At 33.9% G+C, this 25720-nt stretch overlaps 1 protein-coding gene across 1 annotated transcript; it reads right to left on the reverse strand.

The window, feature by feature from the left end:
* Nucleotides 1-545: 545 nt before the first annotated feature.
* LOC148619827 (cadherin-23-like) lies at nt 546-22851 on the reverse strand. The gene is made up of 12 exons (XM_088580154.1): nt 22577-22851; nt 19210-19276; nt 16414-16485; nt 14848-15047; nt 9359-9415; nt 8558-8635; nt 7688-7798; nt 7171-7305; nt 6442-6576; nt 3706-3790; nt 2475-2572; nt 546-1398 (listed from the first exon to the last, which is right to left on the reverse strand). The coding sequence occupies exons 2-12, from the start codon at nt 19259-19261 to the stop codon at nt 823-825; spliced, it is 1599 nt and encodes a 532-aa protein (XP_088436280.1). The 5' UTR covers nt 19262-19276; nt 22577-22851; the 3' UTR covers nt 546-822.
* Between the last annotated feature and the right edge of the window lie 2869 nt (nt 22852-25720).

Consider the following 25720-nt stretch of genomic DNA (forward strand, 5'->3'; position numbering starts at 1 on the left):
TTAAATTACATTTGTTTACCATAACATATATTACATCTGTCTATGTATAAATGCTTATCTACATTTAAACAATATATCCACCAAATTTCAACTTTTAATTTTAAGTTTTACAAAATTTGACCGGGGTAACTTGGTGTGCGAAACAGTGCGCCTTAATGTAATTGTAAAGTGCACCCTAAAGAACCCTGCTGTGGTATTCGATAGGAGTAGGAACCTTAGCTCTCCGCCACAGAATGCTAAATTGCCCAACCCTGCCCATCCCTTTCTTTTTCTTGTGGCAATCTAATTTTGTCGACCCTAATATCTTTGTGTCCCAACCCATTTTTTCTTTCATCATCATCATTTCATGTTCATTTTATCATCCATTTCATGTTCATCGTCTGAGTATAGCTGAAATATTGCTGCTCGGACATTAAACCCTAACAATCAATCAATCAATAGTATTTTACGAGTACGATGCGACGGTGCAACATGAGCGAGGATGGAATTTGAAGGTTTGAATTAGTCCATTGTCACCTTACGACAAATAATGTATTCACGAGGAATGACTTGAACGATTTATTGGGTGTAAAAGAATATGTCACACTGTACAACAGGAGTTATTCCTAACTTGACATCTTGTTACTAGTTTCATAACACACAAGCTACTAATATCATCAATTATGTGTGTGCAAATCTAAACTTTAGAAAGTAAAATTCAGCAATAAAATAAATAAATCAGTCAATACAATTAATACGTATGACGCTTTTCAGTATTTGTTTGATATTGTTGCCTACTTTTATTTTCATTCACTATAACATTTAATGTAAGTCAAATCCTGACTATTCGTCGTCGTTTGGAATAGTTATCCAGTACTTAGGATCCGTTTTGGTGTCTCTGCTTCTTGTAGATTGTTTTATTTTTGATTTAGTATTTGAGTCCATAAAAAAATCCAAGTCCAATTTCCCTTCATACTCTCTTGTCCCATCGAATATCTCTGGTTCCTTATTCTTATTACGCCTGCGTGATCTTTTCCTTCCTGTTTCCGTTGCAGAATCCTTTGTCAAAGGAGGTGCGCCTTGCATATTTGCCAACACTGCAGGATTTAACATATCACCAGCAAGAAGCTCTGCCTTGCTTCCCTGCCAATTTTGAGAATGCGATATTGAGATGTCAGTGTCATCATCAGAAGGTTTGACAGCTTTAGCCACCTTCTTATGGTAGACGTAGAATACCACTATGATTCCAATAATAATCAAAAGAGCCAAAACACCAAGTATTATAAGGGCAAGTTTTAAATTGCTTGATTCGTCATCTTTGATAGTCTTTCCGACAAGGGGTGGCGCTGTTGTATCATTTCCTAGTGATACTAAGATGGTTGCAAACTCTGACAACCCCTTAACTGAAATTTCTGTTGCCTTAACACAAAGAAGAAAGTAATATCAGTCTATCATTAGATATAAGTACCATTTCATATAAAATTCCAAAATGGTTGGCGTATGATATGAATTTATATCACTTTTATTGTATGTTTTTGTATGTTTTCTTACATTTAAATCTTTCCGATATTGGCATTTTTCCTTCTGAGATAAATTTAACTTAGAATACACTATGTGTAGAACAGACAACTCCTATCGGATAAAAATTTCCGAGTGTGCGAATTACTTTTATAAATAGCCGTATTTGTTAAGTAGAGACCTTATTTCAAGTATTGTAAGACGCTAATCCTACCGGTGCACCTGCTTCCAGATTTTAGTTAAGTCCGGTTTGTTCAATTACTTTTGTGCGTATTATTTTGGCTGTTTTATTTACGTTGTTGTGTGTGGCTGTTTCTTTGTCTAGTTATTATCCCTGGATTATGTTATTTGGTGTGCGTGTGTATTTTTTTATGTGTAATTGTGATCCCTGGATTATGTTCTTTGTTGGGTGTGTCTATTTTCTTTGTCTAGTTGTTATCCCTGGATTATATTCTCTGTTGTGTGTATGTCTGTAATCTTGTTCCAGTTGTTATCCAATAATTATGTTCTTTGAAGTATGTGTCTAATTTCTTTGTCTAGATGTTATCCCCAGATTATGTTCTTTGTTGTGTGTGTCTATTTCTTTGTCCCGTTGTTATCCCTGGTTTATGTTCTTTGTTGTGTGTGTCTATTTTCTGTGTCTAGTTATGATCCCTGTATTATGTTCTTTATTGTGTGTGTCTACTTCATTGTCTAGTTGTTATCCGTGGATTATATTCTTTATTGTGTGTATCCATTTTCTATGTCTAGTTATGATCCCTGTATTATGTTCTTTGTTGTAAGTACATTTATTTTCTTTGTTTAGTTGTTGTCCGTGGATTGTGTTCTTTTTTATTATCGATCAAATCCTGAATCTATTGATTTCGCGGAATTATCGTAAAGCTAAAATTTTCTATGTGTAAAGCAATTCAAAAGACGACCTTTTTGTGCAATTCTGTCAATGACCAGGCTCGACTTATGAGCCTGATTCAACCAACCTTTATAGTCAGTACCCCTGTAGTGTAAACATCGCCAATCTGACTAATTTGTCCCGTCTGTCGGCCTATAGTAAAGGCGTTACGTCGGTTGAAAGCGACTGTAAAAGAATGAAGGAGAGAAAAATAGACTCCAAGTCCATCACTAATTTTACTTATTTTACCTTGATAGTCAGTTTGGTATTTGTACGCTACTTTTAAGCCGAAAGTTTTTACAGTGTCTGCCATTTAGGGATCATTTAAGGTAGAAAGGTAGCAATTTCCTGTTAGGTTGTATTCTGATATTGAAATGGATCATCTTACTATTATAGTACTGAAGGGTGTGTCTATCTCGTACATTGTTTTAGAAAAATCCAACTTATATGAAAAACCATGTGTAGATTACAATATATGAATGTAATTTCTTTTTTTACATTTAGTAAAATATTGGTTATGACAGAAAACAGTTAGACCTAAATAGCTTTACTAGCTTGATGAATATCCAATGTAATGTATATGAGATTGTTTATTGAATGTTGTATATATTTGCGGCTCTATGGCTAGTTTTCCCTCATCCTTTACAACAAAGTAATGCAAAAGAAGAGAGAGAAGGAAACCAAGATTCGAACGATAATAAAAATGGACTTAGTCCAAGGATGACGACCAGAAAAGGGAAAGACACAAACAAAACAAAAACATGAAAGAACCAAACAAAAACAAAACACATACAAAGACACAACTCGAATTCCACCCAAAACTGGAACCATGGACCAGATGAAGAGTTAGATTACGCACCCTCTTTTATTCTAAAAAACACCCGCAATGCTGATCATAACAAATGAAGTGGTACCTTGAGGTGGTATTACAAATTCTAAATGTCTGAACATCTAAAACGTTTAAAATACACATAATTATGCTATACAGAGTCTTTTTTTATCCCTTTTATGCTTTTAATACTATTCAAAATTCACAACAATCAACAAATGGTTTTGTGCTTGCGAAGAGTTTGCAAGAGTTGTCTTTCTTTATTCGGTTGATTGTTGTGGTAGTGGAACATGCTGAATATGTGGTTTTCACCCAAATACATCAATGTGTACAGAAAGGACTAAAACTAGTGACGTTAAATATGGTGTATGTAAATAATAATAAAAAAACATTGTTCGTTCAGTTAATTTTTCTCTACCATTAATGCTACTGTCCTTTGGCAGTGTATGCATGTTTTTATGGTATTATTTCAAAAATGAATTGATCGTACCTGGTTCTAATGAATATATTATCGTGTTGTTGAAGGAATCTGGATCCGAAGCCTTTATCGGACTTGGATATATAGTGAGGAAACCCTATAATATCAATATCAATATAGTACAATAATATTACACAAAAATCAATAAAATACCGTTTTTTGCATATATGTTATAGAATAAACCGCATGTATCTATATTATATTTCATGTAATATTCTTTACGTATTTCATTGGTTTACACAAAATAACTACTAGTGTACTATTTTACCACAATTCCTTCATGACATCCATCTGCTATAAAGAACACCACTCTCCGTAATATATGAAACATTTTCAGGTGTTGTACACTTTTAACATATGATATACAGAACAGAATTTGAATTATTCCATATAGTATTCATTATAAAAAAACCCTAAACTTACAAACCATTGAGCATAGGTATATATGGATGTTGAGGGAATGTTATGCAATGGCATACAATATTAAAAAAAATGTCAAATGATGTTTTATATGTGTAGAATTTCAATGCACTTTTATATAGATCTATCGATATTTTCCAATGAAATAAAATTGATATTACAGTGTCTTCACTCGAAATTTTAATTCATATGATGCGTCTCTTCCGATCTATGACGCAGTATTGTAATCTTAAACAAATGTAAAATTCAAACTCCAATATAAAATCTTACAATCCAGCTTTTGTACTAGTAGTTTGAGGATCATAAAAAGGAATATCTAAAGCCGAGAAAAGTACTCTCTTAAAATTTCTTTTTACTATTATTTACGACATTTATGCTTGCAAAATATCATATACACTCAGTGTATTTCCCAAACGAAATGGGGCGTATTGCTTTTGTTTGTTTTCTTGTCATTTTGTTTTCTTCTTTCCCACAAATTTTGGTCTGCAAGTGTACTCGGACATGACTGAACGGAATGAAAAAAATCATAAAATGGGGAAAAATGTAGTTTTAATATTTGGTTGAAAAATAGGCCTGGGCGGCCATTTCAAAAATAAAAAATGGCCACCGGTCGAAAATTTTTACAAATCATAGTGCAGTAGAAATGGAATTTTAGCCACTGTGACATTGGAAACATTTGGGGAACATCTGTCCTGGCGTCTATTTCACAAAAAGTCATAAATGTAAAATTGAATGCAAGTTATGACGTAACAATGCTATTGTCTATTAAGACGTCATTACTTACGATCAACTTTATGCTTACGACTTTTTGTGAAAATGATGCCTGGTGTCTAACACAATTAGTACTACTTAATTAGTTTAGTTTGTTACAGGAAAGGTTTATGTACATGCTAGTGTTAAAGTACAAATTAGAGTCAACAAGAATCCAGAGTTCTCTTAGAACAAATCGGAATTCTGATTTCTTCTAGAAGACAAAGTCAAAGAACTTGATTACATCTGGTACAAATTAGAACTTCATAATATACAAAAGGGCAAAGTAAGATATATTGATTAGTACTAGAATAATCCATCTGACAGGTGCTCGGGCGTTAAACTCTAAAAATCAATCAATCAACCATCTGACAGGAATAAAATGCATTGTACTATTTAATAAATTCACACGATTCTAATTTCGTCATTTATTTTTTGTTTAAAAACAGCCGATGCTTTGAGCAGTCCCATTTTTATTTTAATTACAGATTTGATATGAGAAACATTTAATTACAGTATCAAGTTCTATTAAAGGCTTTTTAACATTCATTTACGTAAAACGCTGCAATGATACTGTTTACTACATTAAATTATATACAACATTCTAAAGTTTTATTCTAGAATTATATGTAATCATTAACAAAGTTATATTAAAAAAAATAAAATATAATGCGTGGGTAGTAGTATCTTTTATCAAAAACAGTACCCATTACTAATAAAAGATTGTTTTAAATAGAACAGTCATATTTTAGTGACCTTATGTTCCCAAGAATTCTACGCGCAGTTAAGGCCTTGTTTTAACCGCAACCAATATCAAGTCTTGAGTTGATTGAAGCTTACGCTGCATGAAAAAGAATATCTCTTTGTTCACATATTTGTCAAGCATGTGTTTTACAATGATAAATTGATAATCAGTTATTTCTTCCTTATTTGAATTTCCAAGTCTAAAGAGACTTTGTTTAGTTGAGAAAACTTAATATCAAGTGGAATAATAATACCCATTTATTTTCTTTTAATCAAGTATTTTTCTTTGTAAAAAATGAGATCGTTGTATTAAATCTACCAATGAAGATATTTTTCATTTCGTAGTATTAGTATCTCACTCTCCCTTCTTGCTTGGGACAAATTTTAAATCACGCAAGACAGAGGTAATTATCCTCAATTATACGTGTAAAAATGACGGAATCATGTGATACTTACGAACAAGTACTTTCTTTAAAAAAAAAGATAACCGACGCAGTTTTTTCGAACGCCACTTAGTCATCAGTGAAGTTGCCAGTCGTGAAACAGAATTTAGAACAGGTGACTTGAGTTTCCATAGAAGAGAGTCTTTAACGTCAAAGGGTAAAAAGCGAAACTATACCGACTGAGTCGGAAAAATAAAAAAAAAAATAATGGTATTTGATCATGAATCATGAAGGAATATCTCAAAGGTAAATCAACTTAATTACAATTTTATATTAAACAAATCTATTGCTGCGTATCAGACCGAAGAACTAAAAGTTTATTAAACGCAAATCATGATTTTCTTTTCTAATGTTATTTGAAGTGGAGGGTGCCATTTAATTGCTGACTTACCCGATAGCTTGTCTGTGTGTTTGATCTGTAAGTATTACGGCATGGTGGTGCACAGATACTAAACACAGGTCCCTGATCATCTTCATCTGTTATACTTATATTAAGTGTTGTTGTTGATTTTAACCCAGACAGACCCTATAAAAATGATACATTTGACACTTTAGAGACGAAGTAGTCAAATTTGTAGAGTTACTTGTTCTCTTTTATTTGGGTTTATAACTATTAATGATACCAGTGATCAAATACCGATGAAATGCAAAGATGCACTGTTGATAACAAATGAAGTGTTATAACAAATTTGCCGAATTGATAGACGAAGCGTAGGCAATAGTCAATAGGAATAGTCAAAAACAGGAAAGTCCATAAAACAGGTGGAAATATCAAGGCAAAAACTTGAAAGTAAGATACATACATACATATATATATATATAAAGCTATCACGTTTATTTGTATTTTTGTTGTTAACGTTCCTTCATTATCTGTTTAGAGATAAAGGTAAATATACGAATCAGACTTAGGTGTGTCAGTATTGTTTGGGATTTTTTTTTATCATAAAACGTATAGCGTGACACTTTTGCTATATTCGCGAGGTTTGGGGAATCGCGAAAAAAAGCTCGCCAAATTTAAGTCAAGATAATTTTCATGTAATGTTCGTTAAATAAAATCTAAAGACGCGAAAAATAAAGACCGCAAAAATTACTCGCCATATGATATTTGATTTCCACTTACTTCAGCACGTAGCTGTAACATCAAATATGTTGGTTTTCCTTCAGCTGTCATTTTGTCGTAGTCTATTAACCTCTTTACCTTGATAATACCATCGGTAGAAATAGCTAAATCAAAGTATAGTGATCCGTCAACGCCCTAGAGACGAGGAAGAAATTACTAAGTTAGTACAAACAATATATTCCAAATCCACAATTTACGAATTAATGACAGGTACATGAAATACAAACTGACCGAAAAATGATAGAATTAAAGATATTTGATCCTTGACAAAAGGTGTTATATTTTTTAAGCAACCATTCTAGTAATATGAGTGATTCTCGGAAATTTCCTAGGATATGTAACGACTTGATTCTCGAAATAATTTTGAAATATGACTATGAAATAACAGAAATACGAATCATACAATTGAAATTACTACTTTTGTATAATTTCCTATGACGTCTGATGTGAAAATGAAATAAAAGTAAAAAAAGTTGCTCGTATTTAAAAAAAATTCGATTAGAACAAAATATCGTACCGTATCAACTGAATATCGATCTATATGGTAATAAAACTGTTTACTACTTCCGACATCTTTTTGTTGAACCTTACTTTTAACGTCGAATATTGGTGTTTTTACTGGAGTATTCTGTAGAAACAATTATCAAAACGGAAATTAACGTGAAGCCAACATTAACTAATCCAGATAACTAACGATTATGAAATATATCGTTAAAATGAATCCGGAATTTCAAAGATACCCGTATGCATTTTAATATCAAATTATAGTCCAAAGCTTTAAAGTTTTAAATAATTGTACAAACATACATTAATATGCAATATTTATTCGATTAGTTTTTCACAAGGTATTTACAATCCCAGTAGACAGTCTTGTCTTACTAGGACTATGTATCATATCGTATTTACCCAAATTTGACGTAGCACCAAATTCGAAACCCAAAGAACAGTAAGGCTTCATTCCTTGTACTTTATAATCTTGGATGAAAATCTTATAATTTTTCATATACTTTATTAGATCTCATCGGTACTGGGTTGACTTCAGAGTGCGACATATTTGATTTCGCTTCCTTTTTGTAAACAAATTATTAGTTCCAATGCTGCTTAAATTAAAGATTCCTCCTTGAAACTCGTAAACAGCATACCGATTGGTTTCTTTTTTGCATTAATTACATGGTAAATATGGCGCTCCCCAAAACCTTAGATTGCAGTTTTTTTTTGTTTTATGTCGTTTTTTTTGTGCGTGTGTGTGTGTGTATTTTTTTTTTGTGGTGGTTGTGGGGTGTTACATAAGCAATATTCGATACATGTTTTTCACCATTTGATGCTAAATATTAGTATAATTCTTTTGAACTAAAGATAAAATTTCAAACTGTTTAATTTCTAATACCTCTTTTATTGATATAGCATAGGGCTTCTCAATAAACTCAGGAGGAAACTCCTCTACAGGAATCACTATTACGGCTATCTGGAAATAAGCAATGAATACTCCCATATGGCATTTTAGGACTTTGTCATTGTTCATGTGGTATATTATAACGTTTTAATAAAAAAAATAAATAAAAAAATAAAAAACACTGGGTTAGCCAAGAAAATTGCCAGGATAATTTAGAGTATAAAGTATGTAGTAAAGGATTTTTTCCAATGCCAATGAAAAAAAACCCCCAAAAAACAAAAAAACAAAACAAACTACTACATGTAGTTACTAAGACTTCGACTGTACAATACAAACGTTCCCACGTATACGTTAATGATGTATGAGTAAATTACTGTCTTTAATTGATATGTTTATATAATCATTGTTCATTAATATATCTATGCATTCAAAGATTTAATCCGTTCGTCTGTATTATGACTTTGAAAGCAACATGTTGAAGCATGGTTCATGACATTTGTTTTCTTTTATAATTTTTTTTTTAAAGATAATCATATTCCCACCATTTGCATAAGATGAAAGTAGTATTGCATGTAATTTTGAAGTAATATATAAAAAATGTTTCAAATAAAACATCTGATTCAAAAGGACGACCAATTCAACTCTAATAGGTATTTCCGGATTTTCGAGATGAAAAATGTATCGCTTATTAGTAATGTAAAAGCTACATTGAATACATGTACCATTAAATTATACGTAGAATGATCCATTTTCCAATGTTACGTTTTAAAAATATTTATTTTTACTGCAACATACCTCTTTAACGTCGGTTGGTCCACATTTCAGTTCCAGTGATATTGAAGTAATTTGAATCTGAAAAGGGAAAATATACTGCGTTCCATAATGGAATGTAGCAAATTAATTATTTTGATTTATCTAGCTAAAGTTTAGAAATTTAGGTCGTTCTGTCTGACTCTAATTTGACCTTTATTTTAATCACTTTGAACGCACGTATGAAATGTCTGTAATTACTGTTGTTATCAGTAGTTATAACAATTGGTTATAGCATTGATTCATCCAATGAATCAGATGGGTTTTGTCTCACTTTAATTTAACGGTCCCCACTATTTTACAATGGCGACTAGCGAAAACTTATCGGATATATTAACTAGTGGATTAATTAACAACATTGATTAGTTACACGAAATATAGTTATGGCATCCTTGTTACCAACTTTTCCGTCATTTAATGCTCATGAATGCAGAGTGGATTTACGGTGGAAAAAGTGGACAAATCGTCTAGAAAATCGTCTTGTTGGCATAAATATAAAAGACAAAAAACGTCAACGTGCATTGCTACTGCACTATGCTAGGGAAGAGGTGAACGAAATATTCGATACACTTGCGGATACGGGTGAAGACTATGTTGCAGCTTAAACTAAGCTCACAGACAACTTTTCGACCAAAAGAGAATACTAAGTATGAAATCTACAAATTTAGATAAGCAAGGCAAGGGTCTGACAGAAATATAGATGGATATCATACCCGTCTAAGACAGCTCGCAACGAACTGTGAATTCCATAATACAGACCGCGAAGTGAAATCACAAATTATACAATATTGTTCATCAACACGTCTTAGAAAGAATAATCAAGGGAACCAAGGTTATAGCGGTAATCAAAAGAATGTAATCCAGGGACAAAGACCAGACATGGAAAACAGACATATACAACAAAGAACATAAAGTAACTAAAATCATACATACAAAGTAACAAAAGTAAATGAGGAACTCGGGACTCCACTAAAAACTGGGAGCATGGACCAGGTGCACCGGTAGGGTAAGCATTACGGGAGGATACTACACTCGATCAACTATTGATTTCAGCAAGAGCTCTCGAACAATCCGAACGCCAAGCAAACGAAATCGAAAAAGACCGAATCGAAGGGACAAACTAATGCTTTACAGAAGAAAACGGTGCGTAAATACCAGAAAAGAACACCGAAAGACTAGGGAAAGTACTGAACATCGAACCAAACAATGTTTCAATTGCGGAGGACAGTATCCACACGCAGATAGCAAGTGTCCGGCGAAAGGAAAAACGTGCTCTAAATGTAATAAGAGGAATCATTTCGTAAGGATGTGTCGTTCGAAAGCGAAATCGACCAGGTATGTTAATCAGAAAGACGATTGAAATTGTCATCAAACACTATTGGGGTAAGTTAACCTAAGATAACTGTCAAACTTAATGACTCAGAGGTCAACGTACTCGTAGATACTGGAAGCAGCATAAATGTTATAGATGAAGAAACATTTAACAGTATGAAAATAAAACCAAAACTGTTAATTGCTAAAACGAAAGTATTTGCATATGGTACAAAAATGAATTTGAATTTCAAAGGCAGGTTTGAAGCCCCCATTGAATCTCGCAATAAATTCTCTGAAGGTTTAGCAGGTAACCTATTATGTTACGGCACTAGAGATTGTGTCAGTTATTGCGAAGTTTGGTGAAGAAACTAAGAGTGACAAGTTTTGTAGACAATATCAAGATGTTTTTTACCATCTCAGAAAGCTTAAGAATACACAAGTCAAGATACATATTGATGAATCTATTAAATTTGTGATACAACCGCATCGACGAATTCCGTTTCATGTTCGAAAGCAACTGGAAAAAGAGCTGGAAAGACTCAAAAGTTTAGATATCATTGAGAAAATAGAAGGCCCGACGCCATGGGTGTCTCCAATTGTGGTAGCGCCTTAACCCCAAAATCATGGTGAAATACGCATATGTGTTAATATTAGATTACAGAATAAAACGAGTCAAAGAGAATGCCATATCACGCCAACGATCGTCGATTTAATCGTATATTTGAACGGAGCGAAAGTTGTTAGTAAGCTAGATTTACTAAACGGTTATCATCAGTTAGAATTGACGGACGACTCGTGTAATATAATAACTTTTACACACATGTTGGTCGGAGACGATATAAACGGCTAAGTTTTGGAGTTAATTGTGCTGCCGAAAAATTTCAAAATACTCTCTCGACCGCGTTGAAAGGTTTAACAGGTGTCCGGAATATGTCAGATGACATAATCGTTTACGGATCTACACAAGAAGAGCATGACTCACGTCTAGAGCAGCTATTCAAACGATTACTTTAAAAGGGGCTGAATTTAAACAAATGGAAATACGAATTCAACAAGAACAAGTTGGAATTTTACGGACATATCTTTGGATCAGAAGGTATTTCTGCCTTTCCGAAGAAAATTGAGTCAATAAGAAACGCACCTGTACCTACAAATGTGTCTGAGGTACGCAGCTTTCTTGCTACGACGAAATATATTGGAAGATTCATTCCAGATTATTCTACAATTACAGAACCATTACGATCGTTAACAAAGAAGGAAAAGCCATGGAAGTGGTCACAGGAACAACAAGTATCGTTTGATCGTCTAAAGAATGAACTGACAAATAAACGAATTATAACTTATTTCGATCCACGAAAATCCAGAGTGCTCATCCGTGATGTTATCCCAGTAGGGCCAGCCTTTTTGCTAACGCAAGATGGTAGAGTAAATGCTTACGCAAGCATTAACCGACGTTGAACAGCGCTATAGTCAAATTGAAAGAGAAGCGATAGTCTGGTCAATCGAATATTTTCATTTATATCTGTATGGATACCAATTTACTTTGGTCACAGGTAATCTTCCTCTGGAAAGCATATTTAACAATCCTTAATCTAAACCACCTGCTCGAAATCAGCGATGGAGATTAGGATTGCAAGCGTACGACTTTGAAGTTCGATATAAATCTGGAAAGCCGAACGCAGCAGATTACATGTCAAGGCACCCGAATCGTCACACCAAATTCAATTATCACTCTGATATCGCCGAGAATTATGTGAATTGTAAATCTACGAATGCCGTACCGTAAGCAAAGACTTTGACCGAAATAGCTAAAGTAACTGAAAGTGATACCGATGATTTATTGCTAGTAATAAAAAATAGGAAATCTGGAAGTTGGGACAAAAATGGGTCTTGAAAAATTTCTACACTAGATACCATTGTTTGACTGAAAAACTTTAAAAAATGAATTAACCGTAGGCAACATAAATTCGGATGTCGAATTTCTGATACACGACAACCGAATTGTTATTCCGAAAATGTTACAGGAGAAAGTCTTTGCCATAGCTCACGAAGGCCACCAGGGCATAGTAAGAACAAAACAATAATTACGAGAAAAGGTTTATTTTCCGGACAAATGTAAAAGTTGCATACCGTGTCTTGCAGCAACTCCAGCAAAGACAACTGAACCGTTGGTTATGTCTCCATTACCGTAAGTCAAATGGGCTAACGTTAGTATCGATTTTGGAGGTCCGTTCCTGAATGGATATTACATCATGGTCATGATGGATGAATATACTCGCTTCCATGTCGTAGAGACTCTGACAGGAGTATCGTCGAAATCACTTATTCCGTTAATTGATAAAGTGTTTTCTATCTTTGGAATACCAAACGTCGTAAAAATGGATGGCTTCTGTCTCACTTTAATTTGAAGGTCCCCATTATTTTACACATAATCCAAACATATTTGTTATATTCAGAACTTTGTTTAAGATGTCTAGCTTATATATATATATTAAAAAATAATCTAATATAGTACACTTTCCGTGTGATCTAAGTAGTATAAATATATATATATATATATATATATATATATATATATATCATGTTTAAGGACTTTTTAACGAACTAAAAGTATTATATCAATAACATATAGCTAAGAGGGTGATAGAGCAGTTTATTACCCCGAGAAAATCATTGTGAACCCGAGGCGTAGCCTGTTGCTTGGTCATTATCGCTGTCTTAGTTAATACCACTGTCCTGTGGACAGTCTAAATACCACGATATTGACCAGTTTATCAACAACTATTATGTTTATTTCATTGAGGAACCATATTCTTGATTATTGTTGTTGTTGTACATATAATTAAACTTAATGAAGTGTGACTTTGTCAAATGCACGTCTGAATCGCAACTGCGTTTTATTAAAGGGGCGTAACTCTAAATCCCTATCTGGGTCATTATCGTCAAATGTTCTGATAATGACCGGTTTTCTGGTCCGTTTTCCTTTGTGGTATTGACTGATGGAAATTCTACAGTGGAATTAAGAATGACACATGACCACCTTTTATTCAATTATAAAATCGGATGTTCACCAGTATGAAATAAAGGACAATATCACTACCTGTGCACATATATCCCTGGATTACATTCGTTTGATTACCGCTATAACCTTGGTTCCCTTGATTGCTCCTTCAAAGTATACAAAGAAGTGGATAGCTATACCTAGTGTGTATATGTACCAAGCCAAGTTCAAATATTTGTGCACCTTTAACAGGCTCAAACGAATACTGAGAAAAGAAAAGTTACACCTTGCGTGCACCAGTACCAAGCTCAATTGAACACGAAGAGGACAAATACACATAGTGTGCAAATATACCAAGCTTGAGTGGACAGTTACATGTGCACTTGTACCAAACTCCAACGGACATTAAGAAAAAGACATCTACACCATGTACTCATCTATACCTAGCTCCAACGAACACAGAGAAGAGAACTTTTACAACATGCACCTGTAGCAATTTCCATTTGACACAGATCTAGAGGAGAGTTAATTGTACCACGTGTGCACCAATGGCAAGCTCATTTAAACTGCGTATGTACCTATAACAAGCTATAAACCCAGAGGAGGAAAGGTTTGTACTACGTGTGGATATGTTCCAAGTTCCAACGAACACAAAGGAGAGAAGGGTTGTTCTCTATGTACGTGTGGACATATTCGAAGCTCCAATTAACACAGAGAAAGAAAGGGTTGTTTGACATTAGGACCTGTTCTTAGATCCAATTAACACATGGGAGGAAAGGGTTATACTATGTGTCGAAATGTTCTAAGGTCCAACGAACACAGAGGAGGGAAGGGTTGTACTACGTGTGGACCTTGGTCAACATCAAACGAACACAAAGAAGGGAAGGGTTGTACTACTTGTGAACATGTTACAAAATACAATGTAAACAGAGGAGATAAGTGCTGTACTACGTGCGGATATGTTCCAAGCTCCAATTAACACTGAGGAGGGTAGGTTTGTAATAACGTGTGCACCCGTACCAAGCTCCACTGAACACAGTCTTTATATTTTTTGTGTATCTGACCCCCGTTCTTTGTCTCCTTTGTCCCTTGAAAAATCAAGGACGACTAAGGATGTTACTATGATAAGCATTAAAGGGCATACATTGTCCAAACTTACCCTGAGGTATCTATAAAAATCCTCCAAGTCTAGAGGTTCAGTAACGTACAATAACAATGAATTTGTGTCATTGTTCACAGTCAGGTTAAAGCGACGCAAAGCATAGTCTCGTTTCTGTTTCGTTGAAGCTTCCCCATTAATCCTCGTTACATCTATACTCCATGCTCCTGTCTCATTTTTAGGTATATTAAACTGCAGTCCTATAGAAAAGAAAATGAAGTCCTGTAGTGTCCATGTCATTGTAGACAGATCTAATGGAAATCGGTTAATGGATTTAAATTTTGAAAATGCAACGAAATTAAACTCGCCTTTTCTTGTTTAATTATAAGTAATCTTTTACTGCATCTGCCAAAAACTGCTCCAAAGTAAGGCCAATATAAACATATACAAGTCTATCATTGATATTGACAAAACAGAAGAAAGTATCCAAATAATCTATATGAAAAAAGTGACAAATTATTTATCCATTGTCAAATATTCTTTCCTACGTAGTTACATTCAAGGCGCTGCAGTGTGATGTTTCCATTCTTAATTCAAACACTTTTCTCTTTTCATGTAATGTCTTGTTTCTTTTATATTTAGTTTTTATGTGCTACCTTATTAATTCTGTTCTCTACATTGTGTATGTGTATGCATCTGTTTCATATGTTGGTTTTGGATTTTTTTCCTATTTGAATAATCAAACTGCTGACGCTTCATTATATAAAACTGCGATCATTACCTAATATTCTAAATTAGGGTTCAGCGGCTTACACAAAATCAAATGGTACAAAAGCATGCTACCAACAGATTTAGCATTTAGGCTGTCACTCCAGAAGATATATGATCGATAAGGAGTGGTATCTATCTCCTTCTGTCATATATATTCATGCCTTTGTTCATGCTGGGTGTTTGCTTTTCTGTGTGTACTTTTATGGTATTTTCTGTTGTACAATTTGCTATACGTCAGTGTTCCTGGGACTGTTTTGCTCATGAAATTTGCCTTGTTTGTTTATTTGGTAATTTGGAATGCACTTAGACCAAATAATTAGTGACGGTATGCTGTATTTTGCCCTATGGAATGCCCCACGACTAATTAGTGACGGTATGCTGTATTTTGCCCTATGGAATGCCCCACGACGTCGCGACGAATTACCTTGTTACTGATAACGCTTCGGGGGATAACTCCATATAGTTCGAGATAGGTATGAGCAGCTGTCAAATCTAGTTTCCCATTTTTATCATATATTGAGGATCATCAAAATGCAAACTTTATCACATTTTCTCTCTATTATGTTAATATACATCATATAGAAAGTGACCCCAACCTCTAGGACAACGCCATGCAATCAAGTTATTCGTGCTAGTGTTAATCATTAATCCCATACTTATTACTATAAAATGTCTTATTTGTAGCATTAGTTCCATGAAATCTACTTAAGCACAATCGAGATATTGTTGGTACCACTAGTGTATCCTTCTTGAATGTTAGAGAATAACAATATAAAAAAACGCATTGACCGAGCGATTTAGGACAGTTTGATCCGCTTCATGTTTATCATTTCCAACCTTTTTACGTAACTATACCTGTAACATTCTCTTTTATTCGAATAGACGCTGGAACTGAGTAGCTTAAAATATCAGAGCATGTTCCATGTACTGAAATAAAATAAAAAAAAACAATCGGGGTAAAGTATCAGAAATTGTACATGTACATGTATGAGAGTAAAATACTAGTGAGATTGGAGGTGAGTTTATGTGACTGTTCAGTAAGAATGTGACTGTTTTTGAATCAATAGTTCGTTGTATTACAGGATCTTGAAAATCGGAAAAGGCACAAATATTGAAAAAGAAATGTTTTTTAGACATCGGCACAATAATTTATGGCACACCAACTACCAGTCAACAAATTCCAAGTACTCCAGCACTCAACAGAGATATAAAAAAAATGTAACTCGATTACGAGTAAGAGTAAATCATAACTAGCAACATTTAAATAGCACATTGCAAATTTAACACTCTTTTAATTTTCTGCAGAGAAAGTATATTCGCTATATCAAAGCTTTACATCTCTGGCACACTCAGTGTTAAACCCCAACCCTTTATGCAATTTAGTACAGTACACACTAAACAGCTTCTCGGATTTGTTACGAGTAGTGCTTACGCCCTGTGATTTTTACATCCGTATAGCAGAGCCTATAAGCTAAATGCGTGATATATAACCAGGACGCGGTTATAGGTCTGCGGAGGAGATTGAAATCATTTATGTCAATTTCATGACTACCGACAGAAATATTTGAATGCGCTTTCAAGTCTTTTGAACAGGAAGCCAGACAATTGAAGGTCTATGTTTTAGTACATTTTCAAAAACCGATGAAAAAGACCACAGGAATGCTACAATACAGACTGAAGACCAATTAAAATAGCTTGACACCGGAAAGCAAACTTTCTTTTAAATTCTAAACTGCATAAGAAAATGGATTGTTCTAACCGTCTTAAAACCGTTCTAACTATTAGTAAAGAAAATATGGAAACTTAGAAATCTGTAGATACGACCTATTTTACATTAATTGTCAAAGAGAGAATTTATATACATAGTTTAGATACTTGCACTGAAAGACATTACCCCATGTACCATGGATGTTAATACACATACATGTAGCAGTCTTAGTGTGGAGTGGATGTTTCGATGTTTATCTGACTCGACCCTTACTATATAATTTAGTTAAAAAGAGTTCCTCACATGAATGAAGTAAGCCAAATATAATCTTTCAAAAAGACATTTGTAAAATAGTTGTATTATCCATATAATAAACAAAAATAAAAACAAAATGAACCACGTCAATAGATTATTTAAAAAAGTGTTTAAAGTATCACAGAAAATAAATTGGTGCAACTTGAGAATAGTAGCAGGGGTCAATAAAATCAAACTGTTGTCAAATACCATTTTTAAAAATATTTCAGGCAGGAAAAGGAAGTCGTGAACTGAGTACTGATTGTGCCCCTTCCCTAGCCGATCTCTATATCTTTATTCTTATGAGTCGGAGTTCCTTCAATATCTTGTAAAAAACAAAAAAAGTTAAAGAGGTTACATCCTTTAATTTCACATATCGATATATTTACGATGTTCTCTCCATTAAATAATCCTAAATTTGGAGAATGGTTTCTGCGTATTTATCCACCAGAACTAGAAATTAAAGAGACTGCTGAGACAGCTTCATCGTCGTCATTTTAAGATCTTCACCTCGAATTTGACGAAGTAGACATCTCATTACTGAAATGTATGACAAACGAGATGATTTTTATTTTAGAATTATAAATTTCCCTTTCTTGTGCACTAATATGGTCGATCTTGCCCTGCAAATTGTGTTTATATTTCATTATGACTTATTATGGCTTTCCGGACCTGTCTGTTATGACTTTCAAAACATAAACCATGTTACATGATAAGGTGAACAAAAACAGGAACAAGTTCTATTTCATAAATATAATTTTCAAAACTGGTTAATATTTCTTAATAATAGACCAGTAATATGTCCTGAATCAGTAATAATGGCCTTTAGAAGACTGTAATAGTCCTTGGAGTTGCCTCAAGCCATTAAAGTCTTTCTTGTGCCATCATAACAGATATTAAACAAATAACTGGTAAATTAAGGAAAAACCACAATTATTAAAACTACAATATGCAAGAAAAAGACAACAGATCTGAAATGAAATCGTATGTACATAATTGGTGATTGCCAAGCCCTGTATGGCCTTGCGTCTTTGGTCTATGTAATCCTTAGGACCGACAAGTAACCTGCCTATATACATATCACTCCACTAGCTTATAATAATTATATGCTTTGATATACATGACGTGAAAGAATGCACAAAGCACTACTCATTACAAACCCGCGAAATTATATCCAGTGTACTGTATTAATTTGTATAAAGGGGTGGGGTTTAGCACTGAATGTGGTAGAGGTGTAAGAGCTTTGAAATAACCAATAAATCATCTACTCAGGAGACTGAGATCCTGCATGGTGGCTGTTGGTAAGTGCACTAATCATATGCCGCGCTGTTATGATGGGTTGAAGTGTAACTGATAGTAATATTAGTAGGCGTGTGACCAACATATCCTATGGCCTGTTGACGTACATTTGGAAGCTGATGCTTTATGGCGATATTTGACCTCTGCATAATTCAAATTAACGTACATGTATTATATTACTTTTATTGCAGGCAGATAGTATTCAACTTTAGTAGATATCACAACAATGGAAATAAGATAATATAAAGTTTAAATATAGGTTATCCAAAAGTTCGAAGAAACTGGAGATTGTATATGTTCTTTTAAAATGAAATGATCAATAATGTTTCATTTTATTCAGGTTTTCTTACCGTTCTGGAACAAGAAACAAAACAGTGTTACTGAAACTGCTAAATAGAGCATACTTTTAGGTTTAACCTACAATAAAAACATATAAGACGGTTATAATATCAGGCAGGTGTAACCTGTAAGAGGAAGAAGTTTATATATTGTTTTTGTTTATAATATTCCTGCCTTTTACATCAACTAGAATTTATTTTTCTTCACAATTTTAACAAAACTTTAAGATGTGAGCTGTTAAAAGAATATATTTTTTTGTCATAGATACGAAACTACAAATGTAGGAAAGAGCTTTACTAGGTATTACAGGTTAACTTCATGTCAAACTCTCAGTGCTTCTAAGGTTAAATTCGTATTAATAGCTATTATAAAGCGGACTTTGTCCTCTGAAATACTGACTACTAGTATGTACCAGTATTGAAATATCAAATTACCTTACTTCACTAATTTTCCTGCTGAAAGATTTGTAAGAAATATAATGGTCATGTATGAAGAAATAATCAACAAATTTAGGATTACTGGCATCTGATGACTAGACAGAAAGAAAAAAAATGTTGACTCTGCACGAGTAATTTATACAATAAAAAGCCTGGCTGAACAAACCATCTTCGAGGTGAATGTTTTTGTCAGGTTTGGCAAGTGTTAGGTTTGTTTACATTCACATCGCATGTAATTTGAAAAGACGAGACTTCAGAACATAATCACTTTAAAGGGGTATTTTGTTCTGGGAGGAATGGGTTAGACACATTTTGCTGTATTTAGAAACAGATACTTATTTCCCTTCAAGTACATATATGCACTACATAAAACAATTATCGAACCCCCGAAGATTGATGTTCAGCTATATGTCATTTAAAGAGCACTCATATAAGACTAAACAGAGATTGCTGCAATATTGTGATAATATAGTGCTATCGGATTAATTTGTAAGAATGAAGTTTTAGTCCACATTTAGCTGTCTGCAATACCATGTAACAATACGAAGCTTCGTATTGTTGCATAGTATTGCAGACAGCTAAATGTAGACTAAAACTTCATTCTCACATTTTATGATAAATTCAACTGCAATGACAGGCAATACTGTGTGTGGGTAGTATTTAGGAAGTCAGAAGTATTTGCGTTGATGCGAAGTGATATTTGTGTTGAAAAAAGCCACCTCCTTTTTTCCTTGATTAATCATTTAACAACTCCATTACGATTTTAATATCGGCCTGCCTTATACTCCGTTTTTGAATAATTAAAATAGAAAATCAAAGTAAATGTGTATCGTCATGTAGTCCAATATATGGTACTAAGAAAGCTATAGTAACACTACACTACGGTCTTTGAGTAAAAAATTCAAATTATGCTCCCCTACTCCAACAAAAAAAAGTTCTTACTATGCTCATGGTTTTTTTTTGTAAAAAAAAAAGCTAATTTGATAATTCTTGTTAAGTACTATTGATCACCCTTGGTAGTTTTGTGTTCTTTTGATGGGTTAGGTCGATTTTCGTAGTCACAATTATGTATGTTTCAGAAAAATTACTTTTCCCGGAGCAGGGAGTATAATTATCATGATAATGCCCTTTACATAAGAAAAAAAACTGTTGTTTAAGTCCTGTGTAAACATGCACGATATCATATAAGTTATACTGCAATTGGTGCATTTAATTTTTTTTTTCAAACCACAGCCGTTGTTAGAACATGCTCCTGATCAGAGATATATAAATCTGTATATTTTTTTTAGAAAAGAGTGCATTTACATGTATATCCCACTTAAGTCAAGCAAATTAAGAACGACAACTCTTGAAAAAAGTCGATGTCATGTACAATCTAATTCAAATTAGACCTATCAATTGTTCAATTCAGTCACTGGACAATTGATAGGTATAATAATTATATTGCTCAAAAGTGCTACATCCGAATTAAAATCTAAGACTGGATATGTGGTCTGTAACTGTGTCTGAATAAGAAATGAAAGTGAATTTTGTGGGCTATTGACATGTGAAGGATATTTATAAAGATAAAGTTCACGCTTGAAAAGGACAAGATTTTAATTGAAAATAATTCGCCCTCATTATGGTTCATGTATGTTCGCATAGAAAGTTTAAAAGGGGGCTTTATCTAAACATAATTGCAATTATTCTTATCTAATTAGAATATACATGTATGTCTTTCGTGCGTTATGATTATTAATTGTTTATCTTCTCCCCCGGACTTGACTTTTATGACCAACTCGGCGGGTGTTTCTAGAAAAGAAGAGGACGCTTACCCTACCGGTGCACCTGGTCCATGCTCCCAGTTTTTAGTGGAGTCCGAGTTGCTCATTTGCTTTTGTTATTTTGTATGTATGATTTTAGTTACTGTATGTGCTTTGTTGTGTATGTCTGTTTTCCATGTCGGGTCTTTGTCCATGGATTACATTCTTTTGACTACCGCTATAACCTTGGTTCCCTTGATTACTCCTTCTATAGTCTCAGTGGTGACGTAGCTTATTTAAACAAACATGGCTGAATTGACAAAAGATTGAACCAGCTAATGGCGTGAAACGTTATTTGTTTTGTATGCATTATTTGCTTTATTGTGGGGCAGGTGTAACCTGTAAGAGGACCAAAATGAATATATTGATATTTTTGAAATAATAATGCCTTAAATACACGAAGAGAGGGTAGAGAGGATGTATGTCAGGCGATCTTGAAAACTCACTGTACACAAGCCCCAGTGATCAACCAGGATTTATTTGACGTCACAATTTAAAAAAAAACTTTAAGATGTGAGCTATAAACAGATAAATGTTTCGTGAAATCGGGCTATCGGTTCTTCGGAGGTCAAGAGTTAGTATTGATTACCGATAGGTTTGTTTTTCATCCAATACAACAGTTGAAACGAATTATGGTGAACCAAGCACCTTTTAACTGCGAACATTGAAAATTCCAACGTGGTCACTCACTTTGACAGTTGGGTGCCACCATTTGCAATGACAACAAATTATCCACCGAATGAGGATCTCCATGGAAACGATAAATACTTTTCAGATTTTGTTTATCTGTACGTAAGCAGGATTAATCATGATACATGTATATACTATGCAGTTTTCCTTTTATTTGTTATCAGTAAATGTACATGTATTTCCAATATTGCAAAATTGCATAACAGGTCGGAATAAGGCTTTGATTTTACGCGGTATACGTGTAACAACACGTATTTTACATTTAATAACGCATATACTTTTACTCTCGAAAAATAGGAAAAAGTTCGGTACAAGTTCTTCGCCTTTTAATACAAATATAAGCATAAATTTAAGAAAAATAAATTGAACCGAGACAAATATTAACATATCATCGATAATAATGCTCATCAGACAGAAAAATCATATGATGACTTTAACGAAATACTTACGATTAAGATGTTATCCTCACAAAACTATGTACATGTCATCCATTTTATTCCAATTATTCCAAACATTCCAAAAACACAAGGAAATCCATGTTTGAAGTTTTTGTATAATCTCACATGACAACCGTGGAACCTAGGCTTGGTGCCAGTTCATTAATTCAAATTGCCAAAATTTTCTTTTCTTTTAAATTCAATCTAAATGGAAGTATTTACTTATGTTATCACAAAAATATCGACCTTCTAAAAGATAACAGGTACCCCGAGTTCAGTATGGTAATTCATATGGCTATTCATTGCTAAGCAGTGAGATAAGGTCTTTATATAAATGTGAAAATTGAGGTGTGGTCATTCATCTACATGTAGTTACTGTTAATGGTTATAAAATACATGAAATTTAGAGAATTGATGACTAAAGTGTTGATTTCTCATTTCTAAATCTCTAGGATGCGGGACTGTTGCTGAAACATTTTCCGCGAACGACAACAGACACAAAAATGTACACGCACACCCCTTTTGATTCATATCCTTAAGTTTCTTACGCACGAAGCGACATGACTTGTGTAAAAGGACAAACGCTCACTTTTCCTCGTTCGTGTTTAGGGAGTCATGAATAAAAAGTTAATGTAACGGCAAACACAAACAAAATTTGTCGTCCTAACATAAAGCTAGGCTTGTACTAAATGTCTTTATGAGTAAGCTTATTACATGTAGATTTCGTCAGTCGAGTGTAGATACATTGTGATTGCATCACGAATATGAAACTTGGTATTTAAATTCTAATAAAAACGTCAATGGATGCCCATATCATATCATTAGAAATTCGTGATATCATTGAAATATAGATAACAAAATCAATATCTCGGTGATGTCAAGTGTTCAAACTTTAAAGCTAGATTTAATGCAAAATAATTACAGAATACACACGCTGTTCTTTCAAAGATCACCTCCGAGGGTCGTGTTATCTTGGATTAACCTGAAAGCCCTCGTACATTTGACATGAGATTTGTTGGGTTTTAGTAGTTTTTTTACTACTACTTTGTTTAAACTCATGCGAGAATATTGATAAGTATTGATAAGAACTAGAACAGTGTAATTCTGTTATTATACCGGCACTTCTATCATTTTATTTTGGGTATTCTTTCGATAAAAGACGATTTTTTTCCCCGAAATATAAAACTTCACAAAAACAGGTTTTGCACACATTTGAATAAAAAGAAATTACCAAAATTCTTTTTAGTAGTTGTAGTGCCAACCATTTTTAAAATTGCATGTTTATAGACGTGAATTTTAATTTTTTGTGAAATTTTGAATAATATAGCGTTATCGAGCAACATTGTCCATTTCATATAACCTAACTTTTTAATTCATATGATTTTTGAATTCTGATCAAGAAACATTGTGCTTTAAGTTGAATGGTAATGACGAAAGTTTGTTCTGGGGAGTCATTTTCCTGCAAATTTTTCTACTTGATTTCTGATTTCAACGATATTTAGTTTATATGGTAAATATGGTGTCCCGAGTTTAAGGGTGATGATGAAAATGTTATATAGCCATAGTCAAACATTTTATGTTCTTTTTCAGCAAATCTATATTGAGCTAATGCCCCTTCAGGCGTCGTGGATTAACAGTGCGTAGGGATACTCCTGCCCATATTTTTTCAGAGGTTATAAAGCACTTAGAATGCATTTCCAACATATCATAATGCCTTCGGTACTCAGTTGAACTAACAACATTCAATATATGCTTTTTTGGCAACCTTTTGTCAAACATGGTAACAAAGCATGATACATATACTGACTTAGTTAATAGGGCATGGTTTGCTAGGTAAGCGATTCAGGCTTTTTGAGAGCCTCTCGTTTTAATTTGATGGTACTGTTCTCGAACATTTTGAATGAATTTATCCATCTGCATCTAAAGTAAAGCCAAGGGAAATTATGATCAAAGTTTCAAACTCGACAGCCAAGGAATTGCAAATCAAACAAATTAAAAGGAAACACAAATGTTGGTGTACCATCACAGCTAAGGTTTTCAAAGCCTTGCCAAAGGGGGGCACCTGTCCATGCGTATGCGTGGCTACCGCTGCGATGGATGCCCGAGCCGCGCAGAGTTGGAGACCTGGAAACTTGTCTGTGCATATGCGTAGCTTGGCACGATGATTCACCAGCTTGCCGATTATAGCATGTCTCTCACAGTATTCTTTAAGGCAAAAGAAATTTTATGCCTATTCTAATCGGTGGAAAGGGACGGGAGATCAAGGAAACAAGGATTTGATCGGTAACTAACACAAAAATAACATAATATGGAATAAAGACTTAACAAAAAAAACCAAAAAAAAAATAAGCAATCAACACAACAAAAAACATCAAACATACATAGAAACAAACAACCCGGAGCAACCCGGATTCCACCGAAGCCTTGGAACATGAATCAAGTGCACCGGTAGGGTAAACACCCTCTTTTGTTTATAAACGCACCCACCCTCTCGCTCATAAAATGTCACGTCTGGGATAGACGACGTGACAGCTGCTTTAAAGTGGTAGTAAAACAAATTAGATCCTAATTCCCCCTTACTATCAATGGTTCTTTTAGATTTATGGTATGAAATTTTTAATTACATGACCCTGCCTCCAGAAATCTGAGAGTAGGAAGTGCATACCAGTACAAAAGGTTTGGCAAAGTTTGGAAGTAAACCTTCATTTACAAAAGCGGATAAGATGTTTTAAAACAACATTCAACATCATTGCGTTTGTCGACGATTTTTGTAATTAACTTTCATTATATATTTTTTAATTCTTTCTGAAAACGACAAAGATATAAGTAAGAATGTATAAAATGAAGGTGAATCACATGTAGTTTTTTTTTAAAAACCATCCCATAAGCCGCGTGTCTAGCAGAGAAGCTGCGATTACCAATTTTAAAGTCTTTCGTATGACTATTCCGGATATCGAACTAACGACCCTATACACTCCCAATGAGCTAGTCTGTATTATTGGTAGGATTATGGATTGTTCAATTAAGGAAGTAGACCTAAGGTAAGGGACACAATTCTTAAAAATCAGTTCAACGCCTGTATTCAGCATTTTACATCAATCTCATGTAATCATCAAAGTAACTTGGATTTATTTCATTCTGTTTTAAATAAAAGCT

This window comes from Perna viridis, chromosome 4 (genome assembly GCF_037379345.1).
Source record: "Perna viridis isolate PV_CMFRI_1.1 ecotype Kerala chromosome 4, ASM3737934v1, whole genome shotgun sequence".
Taxonomy (NCBI): domain Eukaryota; kingdom Metazoa; phylum Mollusca; class Bivalvia; order Mytilida; family Mytilidae; genus Perna; species Perna viridis.